The sequence below is a fragment of the Pseudophryne corroboree genome, chromosome 2 (assembly GCF_028390025.1).
Source record: "Pseudophryne corroboree isolate aPseCor3 chromosome 2, aPseCor3.hap2, whole genome shotgun sequence".
Classification (NCBI taxonomy): domain Eukaryota; kingdom Metazoa; phylum Chordata; class Amphibia; order Anura; family Myobatrachidae; genus Pseudophryne; species Pseudophryne corroboree.
Window position 1 is genome coordinate 873,635,428 of NC_086445.1, and position 10,046 is coordinate 873,645,473.

The window sequence follows — 10,046 nt, forward strand, 5'->3', positions numbered from 1 at the left end:
TTTCCCCTGTCTGTAACCCCTGGGACAGTGGTGTAGCCAGCTATTGACAGGATAGGGAGCTAAGATGGAACAATAGACCCCTAAGGTCCAGGTGTTTCAAACTTGTCAGCAGCCAGTTAATCTACTACAGGTTGAGTATCCCTTATCCAAAATGCTTGGGACCAGAGGTATTTTGGATATCAGATTTTTCTGTAATTTGGAATAATTGCATACCATAATGAGATATCATGGCGATGGGACCCAAGTCTAAGCACAGAATGCATTTATGTTTCATATACACCTTATACACACAGCCTGAAGGTAATTTTAGCCAATATTTTTTATAACTTTGTGCATTAAACAAGGTGTGTGTACATTCACACAATTAATTTATGTTTCATATACACCTTATATACACAGCCTGAAGGTCATTTAATACAGTATTATTAATAACTTTGTGTATTAAACAAAGTTTGTGTACATTGAGCCATCAAAAAACAAAGGTTTCACTTTTTCACTCTCCCTCAAAAAAGTCCGTATTTCGGAATATTCCGTATTTCGGAATATTTGGATATGGGATACTCAACCTGTAGTATGTTTTTGAATTGTGCGAGAAAACCAGAGTTCTCTCCTTTTAATTAATTCAGCTTAGATGATTAGAGTTAGAAAATATACTGAAGTGCCAAAAGTCCCCTCTACACCTCTAGCCCGGCAGAATGCAGCAACTCGACATAGCACTGATTCCACAAGTGAATGGAAAACCTCTGAAGAGATGTTGACTCATGCTGTCTGTATGTCTTCCCACAGCTCCCTGATATTTGTAGGTGCAGGATCTTTGCTGCAAATGGATATCTCTACAATGTCCCATAAATGTTTAATTGGGTTCATGTCGGGAAAACGTGGTGGCCACACCATTCATCAGAACTCTCCAGAATGCTACTCAAACCAGTTCTAGACATCTTGGGATCAATGACACTGTATTATCCTGCTGGAATATTCCATCCTTGTTGGGGATACTGAATGGTACTGAATGAAGGACTGCAAATGGTCACAATGTAGCGGTTATTTGTAAATGATGTTTTCAGGTGGACCAGCAGACCCAACCCATAACATATGAACACACACCCCACTCTATTAAAAACCACCACCAGCCTGCATGGTGCCTTGTTGACAACTGTAGTCCATGGCCTTATAGGGTCTGTGCCCAACCTAAATCCTGCGATCAGCACGAAACAACTGGAACCATGACTCATCAGACCACGCCACATGTTTCCAGTCCTCCAGGGTCCAATTAGTGATGTCACAAGCCCAGGTGAGGCGCTGTGTTGTAGTGTTAACTGGAGCAATCTGGTGAGTCTTCTTCCATACCCCATGGAAGCTAAAGAATGCCGCACTCACCTGCTGGATATGTGTCTAGTACCTCCTGCATTGAATGTGGATGTGATTTGAGCCAGTGTTGCTCAATCACATCTAAATTCAATGGACAAGTCTGGTCAGACGTCGCTGGTCACGATCATCAGTGGTTGGCCACTGCACTGTCCACAGTAGGTGGTAATGCCTACACAAGTGACACTGTATAGATCGAGGAATATTGAATGCCCACACAACAATGGAATGTCCCATCCTTCAGGAGTGCACTATCATGCCCCATTTGAACTCCATGTCGCCTTGCCATCACCAGCCTAGCCTGTGTTCAAACTGACTCATGATATGTCAGATTACAACAGATGTAGGTATGGCCATTTCCAAAATGTCGGGAAAAAATTCTGTTTCTGGCAATAACTTGAACACTGCAATCCTATAACTTCTTTATATATTTATTACTGTATATAATAAACAGTGATTCACAATGAGTAATTACCTGGTGTATGACCTTTTCCAACTAAAAATCTCCTCTTCGAGGTCTCTGTATACAGAGGGCTCCCGTCTTTGCAAGGTTGGCCTTCTCCGCCGGATCATCATGTTAGAGCTCCTCCGTCTTGTGAACCCCTTTGTTTTTTCTTCGGTTCGGAAGAACTCTGTCATGGATCTAAAGTAGTCTAGTGTAACTTCATGACTCCATGCTACAGGAGACCCTGTAAGAAACCCGCAATGACCACCATAATGTGTTAACAACAGTAAAAAATAAGGATTTGTCCTGAAAAGTTCAATGGGGAGGGAAGTCTGTGGTTGTCCTCGAATTGGATCATCTGTGCTACAGATACAAAGAACGGGGACAGCAACTTCATCAACGTCACGTAGAGGCTCGTTGCGCTCCCAATATCTGTCCCAGCTTGTCTTCTCATTCTTGGATTCACAATGCAGAATCTCGTGAAATTCTTGTACAGAGCTACTACTGAATAACTTCTCAGTGGGTAGAACTTCTCCTAACGCTGTAGAATATCTGCAATGAAGAGAATATGGGATATGATATGAAAAGGACAAATGGGACAAAAATGATTCGTTTCTGATTCTCCTTTGAAACACATCTGTTGAGCCAATAAGAGGGCTGCACAGAGCAGTGTGGCGCATTTCATACTCTGCTTGACCAGGGATAAGAAGCTGCAAATTACACCCACAGCATCCAACCTGTGCATATGGAACGATTATATTTTGTTACATGTCATTATGTTTTGGCAGACATATGGAGGTGGGAAGGAAGCTTTCACAATAACCTCAGAAGTGATACAGAGCAGTGCAGTTGTCAGCCATTCTGCTTTCCTCCAGCACTACACTGCAGTGTTGTAAAAATGGCTTTGTGACTACATAAGTAATGGCAAGGGGCCTGATGGCCAATCGTTTACGCACATCTCTGAGTGTTAGAGATCGGTGAATGCGCTGGTCTCCTTCTGCAAGATCACTCGCAGCCCCCCCTTAGCCGCACATTGTTGACGTGCTTCGGTGTTTGGGGACCTGTGTGGGAGCAGCGGCAGAGACCATTCTTCAGACACATACTTCCTGCCCTCGGCTGAGCAGTTCTGCCGGTCATTATGACTATATTGAGGCTTACTCAGATGGCCGAGAGCCAGGAGTGCTTCAAGCAAGGAGGAGCCCGTGTGCTTACGCCGTCTGGGCCCCCTCCTCTCTAGCTGTCTGCTGTAGACTTTGGGCACTAAGGTCACTAGGGGACCCTAGTGCTGTCTCAGAGTCTAGTGAGCATGTGCAGGTCTCCAGGGAAATGGTGTTGTGGCCATTTTCCAGTGATTTTCTTACTGCGCATGTGCCAAATGCCCTAAAAATGGGCACCATGCCATTTTTCTGGTGATTACTGCAGTGCTGCTGCTGCCAACGCAGGGCTCTGGAGGGTAGGTATTGTAAAAAGGAGTGAGGGATGTGTGTTGTGGGCCCCCGGGGGCCCGTGTGCACTGCACATACTGCACCCATTATAAATACGCTAGTGCCGAGGGCTATGCTGCATCTTTGAATGTAGCACTCAGATCTGCGATGCTATCGGGGGGCGTCTTGTGTACTCAGATACCTTCTGCAGCATTAGTATATTTTCTCATCATTTGGACACAGCAGTGATGAGAATAGCATTAATCTCTGAATCAGGCCCAATATACAGTACAGACTGTTTCCTTCTGTACTTCACAAAGGAAGCAAATTCAGGACATACTAATATGGACATATATACATGGAAAAAAAAAAAGAATTATTGATGGATTAAAAAAACTCTAGATGTTATGGGCAGTGGTGTCACTATGGGGCAGCCGGATGCTCCCAGGTGGTGACACCAAAATACAGACTGCTCAGTGACAGGAGGCGGGTGCTGCACTGTAACATTACATGCAGCAACCGGCTCCTGTTACGGTGTAGGAGCTGGCACTGCAGACAACACACTAGCCAAGGGCAGTCTGCATCTCCAGGACCCCTGGTGTGACAAAAATGGGTAAGTGACGCCCCTGACTATGGGGTCAATTCAAATAACTCACCCCGGCCAGTCTGGGTGAGTAAGTGCAGCTATATACGTACTTATGGTAGCTCTGGACTTTTTTGTTCGCAGCCCAGTAGGCTGCCATTGCAGCTATATCTTGCCTTGCTCGCATGTAATTGAATTTGGCCCTAAATTTGGGGTACTTCAATAACCACATGGGTACGTTTTATAAAAACAAATTCTGATTTAAAGTGCAGCATTAGTTCTGATTCTACCCACACACTTATTGACCTCCCCATGCATACTAACAGGTACTCTATTAAATTTAGTCATCGTCATCTACAAGCGGTCAGTACTTCATCGGCTGTGACCTAATAGCACATGCACAGGGCAAACACTTCAGACAATTACATTTCAGTTGCTTAAGACCACAACAAAAAATTTAATCTGGCCCTGAGAACATAGCTGGCACTTAACATAAGTGTGTTAATGTGGCACAGTTAAAGCTATGCCTCAAACCATGGCCTACTGGAATACTTTAGATACTGTAATGATTTTCCGTAAAGGTGTATTCCACCCTAAATCAGTTTGTAATAGGATATCCACACGTCTGGCTAGCAGTATGATGAGGGCTTGCCGTTTTGTTACCATTATGGAATGATGACCATGTACCATATTTTTCAGGTGATTTTTGAAAAAGGTGCATTTTTTAAGGTGTCAGGTGATTTTTGAAAAAGGTGCATTTTTTAAGGTGTCAGTGGCCCCTAATTGCAAGGATGGTACTGATCGCTACCATTTTGTTAGTCAAGGGGAAGTGAGTTTCATGCTACATACTATTTGAAGATGGACAACCCATTTTGAAACTAAATGATTACTGTCATAAATTATATTATATCAGTTATACTATACTATTTTAGTTTGTAAACAGATTGTATGTAAACATTTTTACATTACCTGCTAATGATATATTTCTGATAAAATAGCAGCGCCCATTCATACAGCCAGGGCAGCTTAGTCTCAAACCACTCCTGGCAGCGGAAGACTGGAGAAATGCAGGATACAGCCGTCAGGTAGCTAGATGAGCCACATTCCCCCAGATAGGACAGCAGCAATCCAGACCCCAGTCCTTCGCTGACTGCAAAGAGAAAGGCATTTGGATGCCTGAAACGAATATAAGTAACAGCTTCCTTCAGGTCTCCTGGTTCCCCAAAATCCTGTAGCCTACGTGTAGTCAATGGACAATCATTTTGCCCTCTTCTGTTAAAAATTACTGGATAGTAGCCTTTCCCTAAAGCCTGTAGACAAAGATGCTGAATGTTTCTGGTCAGCTTCCCAAAAGGGTTGGGAATGACCAAGAGCAATGGTGGGTTGCTTGTGGAATTCGTCATTTTTCTTGTCTTTGAACTTTGTCTTGGCCCCACTACCCAATCCAAGGCAACAATGCCATCATCCGTGAGCTGCAGGTAGTCCCTGGCTAACTCCAGTGGCATGTCAGCTGGTAGTAAGTGTTGAATAAGTGTCTGAAGATGTGGCCAACTACTCCACCAGCGAGGTGGCTCAAGTGTTGGCAAGCGCTGAATATCTTTTAGCAGCCAATGAGCAAGAGCTGATGTTTTGCATATAAGCTGATAGCCCCCAGGAAAAGACTCTCCAGAGCCTCCAAACACATCTCCAAAACAATCATCATCTTCACTGTCCCCAGTGCAGTCGTCTTTCTGCTTCACAGAACAAAATACGGCATTCGTAATAAACCCAAGGAGAGATTTTATGCGGCACCAGACTGAATTCCACAGGGCTGGTACTGAAAACATGACGCCTTTGCACCTTCACAACAGAGTCCTGATCTTTTCCTTTTCCTGAACCTTTTATTAGCACAAACATTTTTCTATCTCTTTACTTAGCAAATGCTTTATTTATTTAAGTGCTCAGCTGATGATTGGCTGTGTGCTTCAGAGAAGGTTGAATTATGTCCGTGCCAACATGTTTAAACAGTGATTCGTGTTTGTCTTTAAATGAAACCTTCAGCTATATCCTTGGTGGCAATGCTCCTGTGAGCTATAACCTATTAGGAAATGTAAGGATTGCTTTTAATGGAATTATGGATTCATGATGGCAGCGGTATACAGCATTCAATCAACTTCTCTTTAGAGTTATAAGAGCATCAGTGTAAAACTAATATAGGATCAAAATATGTATAACAGCAGGTGAACATTATAGTTGGCTGTGGCTGTGGATTTAATTTGGGACAAATTGTTATTAAGTATTATTTAGTTTTGAAGTCCAATGTCACTTGCAGTTCACTACAGTCTGTTGGATTTCAGAGTTGTGTAAATAACCTGGCAGTTCTATGGTGAGAACAGCAAGATTCTTCTTTGCATTTATAGGAGTTCTGTTCAGTTTTCAAACAATACATTTACATGTAATCAGACATTTACATATTATACTACAGTGTATATAACTTGTTTAATTCCTTTTACTGATCTCGAGTGACGTGTGCGAAGAGGGGATGGGAGCATGCAATAAGTACATGCAAGCTTTCAGGATAGAGACATACCTCTCAACTGTCCCGATTTTCGCGGGACAGTCCCGTTTTTTGGGGGCTGTCCCACTCGCGGGCCGCAGTGTCCCGCGTTGGGGGGGCAGTTGGGAGTCTCTGTGTCTCGCTGCCCTGCTTAGCAGAGCAGCGGTGAATAGACGCTGTGCGCATGCGCACAGCGTCTATTCACTGGATTCAGAGGGAGAGGGGGCATGCCAGCGGCTCACAGAGGCTCAGTGACGAAAACGTGGTTCGCAATCGCGGGTCATCCCACGAAGCCACGCCCCCTTTTCTTAGGCCACACCCTTTTTCGGGAGCGCACGCGGCGAAGCCGCGCGTGTGTCCCTCCTTAGGGAACTGTAAGGTTGGGAGGTATGTAGAGAGGTCTATTCATGAAACAGTGAAAAGAGTGGAGAAGTGAGCCTGTGGAGAAGTTGCCCATGACAACCAATCAACTGTTCCGTACAATTGAACAGTATGCAAATTATAAATGTTACTTCAATACTGATTGGTTGCCATGGGCAACTTCTCCACTGGCTCACTTCTCCACACTTTTCACTGCTTCATGAATAGACCCAGAGGTGGATTGGCCATAGGGTTTAGTGGGAAGATTCCCGGTGGGCCAACGCACCCGTGGGGCCTGTTTTGTTTGAGGACATGTGGTCATTTTTATAGACATAAGGAATAAGATGCAAAATAATTTGCATATATGAAAATTACTTTGCCACTTAGCCTGTGATTGCAGATAATCTAGTGTATGCTCTGTCTGCCTGCTTGGCTAACATATAAGATTGAGTGAATAGTGATTGGAATACGGTTGGTGTAATAAGCAAGAAAATATATCTTTCTAAAGAATTATATAGTTTCCTAAATTCTGAAGGTGTATCATATAATGTGCTCATAATATTTAATTTTATTTCCTTTTAACTTCCCCCTTGATGCTAGACATACACACTATCTGGAAAGTCTTGGGGGTAGGGTGCTGCTGCCATGGCCCATGGCTAGACCTTACACCTCTGGTGCTGCCTATGTGGGGCCACTAGTACAAATTTTTCCAAGGCCACCTTTTGTCTGGCAGAGAATTCCAAATCCTTACTGCTCTTACTGTGAAGAACCCTTTTCTCCGTTGTGTATGATATTTTTTTTCTTCCAACCTATGTAGGTGTCCTATGTAGTGTTTTTTTTAATAAACAGATTGTTTGATAAATCCTTGTATTGTCCCTTTATGTATTTATAAATATTAATAATGTCCCTTCTCAATCGCCTCTTTTCCAGTGTAAACAAATCTAACCTTTTAAGTCTTTCTTCATAATCCAGTGCCTCAAACCTCTTAACCAGTTTGGTGGCTGACCTCTGAACCCTTTCGAGTTCCAAGATATCTTTTTTTATAGTGAGGTGCCCAGAACTGTACACAATATTCCAGGTGTGGCCGCACCAATGATTTATACAGTGGCAGGATTACACTCTCATCCCTTGTCCCCATTCTCCGTTTTATGCAAGCTAACACCTTATTTGCGTTTGTTGCTGCAACATAATCTCTATCAGGTACAGATGCCGGGATCGGTATGAAATACCTGCAATGAAATTCCAGATGGTCAAAATACCGTCAACAATTGACTGATGGTCAAAATTCCGACATTTAAAATGTTGACCTGATCAAAAATAGGATTTTAATACCTACCGGTAAATCCTTTACTCCTAGTCCGTAGAGGATGCTGGGGACTCCAAAAGGACATGGGGTATAGACGGGATCCGCAGGAGACATGGGCACACTATAAGACTTTTACTGGGTGTGAACTGGCTCCTCCCTCTATGCCCCTCCTCCAGACCTCAGTTATAGGAACTGTGCCCAGGGGAGACGGACATTTCGAGGAAAAGGATTTTTGTTAAACTAAGGGTGAGATACATACCAGCTCACACCACAAACACACCGTACAACTGGATTAGCAGGAATACCAGATAACAGTATGAACGAAAAAACAGCAACAAGCTGAACATAACCGACACACAACCGTCGTGTAACCGAAAACAACAACCAACAATACAACTGCAAGTAACAGTACGCATTGGGATGGGCGCCCAGCAACCTCTACGGACTAGGAGAAAAGGATTTTAACGGTAGGTATTAAAATCCTATTTTCTCTTACGTCCTAGAGGATGCTGGGGACTCCAAAAGGACCATGGGGTCTATACCAAAGCTCCAGACCGGGCAGGAGAGTGCAGACAACTCTGCAGCACCGATTGAGCAAACATGAAGTCCTGTATAAAAATCTTTTTTCAAACCAGCGCTCCAACACAGAAGTGCTGCAAACTCTGCTGAAGTGGTCACCCCCACTTCCAAAGAAGCTTTTGGACAATGTACAGAATGCAGATATGCGCACCCTGGGGTATTGCAGGATAATTATATATTCTATACTGAACGTTCAGTATAGAATATATAATTATCCTGCAATACCCCAGGGTGCGCATATCTGCATTCTGTACATTGTCCAAACATGAAGTCCTCCTCAGCCAGGGTATCAAACTTGTAGAAGTTAGCAAAAGTGTTTGAACCCGACCACGTAGCTGCTCGGCAAAGTTGAAGTGCCGAGACCCCTCGGGCAGCCGCCCAAGATGAGCCCACCTTCCTGGTAGAATGGGCCTTTACAGACTTTGGCAACGGCAACCCAGCCGAAGAATGAGCGTGCTGAATCATATTACAAATCCAGCGTGCAATAGTCTGCTTGGAAGCAGGATTTCCAATCTTGTTGGAAGCATACAGGACAAACAGAGCCTCGTTTTCCTAACAAGAGCCGTTCTGGCGACATACATTTTGAAAGCTCTTACGACATCAAGAGACTTTGGCACTGCCACAGCATCCGTAGCCACAGGTACCACAATAGGTTGATTTATGTGAAACAAAGAAACCACCTTCGGCAGAAATTGTTGAGTCCTCAATTCCGCTCTATCCCCATGAAAAATTAAATATTGGCTCTTGTGAGACAAAGCCTGCCAATTCTGACACTCGTCTGGCAGACGCCAAGGCCAAAAGCATGACCACTTTCCAAGTGAGAAACTTTAACTCAACCTTTTGCATAGGTTCAAACCAGTGAGACATAAGAAATTGTAACACCACTTCAAGATCCCACGGTGCAGCACTCCCTTCACGAAAGTCTGAACCTCAGGAAGAGCGGCCAATTCTTTTTGAAAGAAAATAGATAAAGCCGAAATCTGCACTTTGATGGAACCCAATTTCAGGCCTGCATCCACACCTGCCTGCAAAAAATGGAGGAAACGACCCAAGTGAAACTCCTCCGCAGGAGCTGTTTTGGCTTCACACCACGACACATATTTTCTCCAAATACGGTGATAATGCTTCGCCGTGACCTCCTTTCTAGCCTTAAGGAGAGTGGGGATGACTTCCCCGGGAATACCTTTACGAGGTAGGATTTTGCGTTCAACCTCCACGCCGTCAAACGCAGCCGCGGTAAGTCCGGAAATACGCATGACCCCTGCAGTAACAGGTCCTCTCTGAGAGGAAGCGGCCAAGGATCTTCTATGAGCAATTCCTGAAGATCCGGATACCAGGCCCTCCGTGGCCAATCTGGAACGACGAGTATTGCCTGAACCCTTGTTCGTCTTATGATCCTCAACACTCTTGGAATGAGAGGAAGTGGAGGGAACACATATACCGACTGA

The 10,046-nt window shown here is 44.1% G+C and overlaps 1 protein-coding gene across 1 annotated transcript; it reads right to left on the reverse strand.

Moving 5' to 3' along the window:
- Window positions 1-1,780: 1,780 nt before the first annotated feature.
- ABHD15 (abhydrolase domain containing 15) lies at window positions 1,781-5,696 on the reverse strand. The gene is made up of 2 exons (XM_063957391.1): window positions 4,787-5,696; window positions 1,781-2,362 (listed from the first exon to the last, which is right to left on the reverse strand). The coding sequence occupies exons 1-2, from the start codon at window positions 5,641-5,643 to the stop codon at window positions 1,837-1,839; spliced, it is 1,383 nt and encodes a 460-aa protein (XP_063813461.1). The 5' UTR covers window positions 5,644-5,696; the 3' UTR covers window positions 1,781-1,836.
- Between the last annotated feature and the right edge of the window lie 4,350 nt (window positions 5,697-10,046).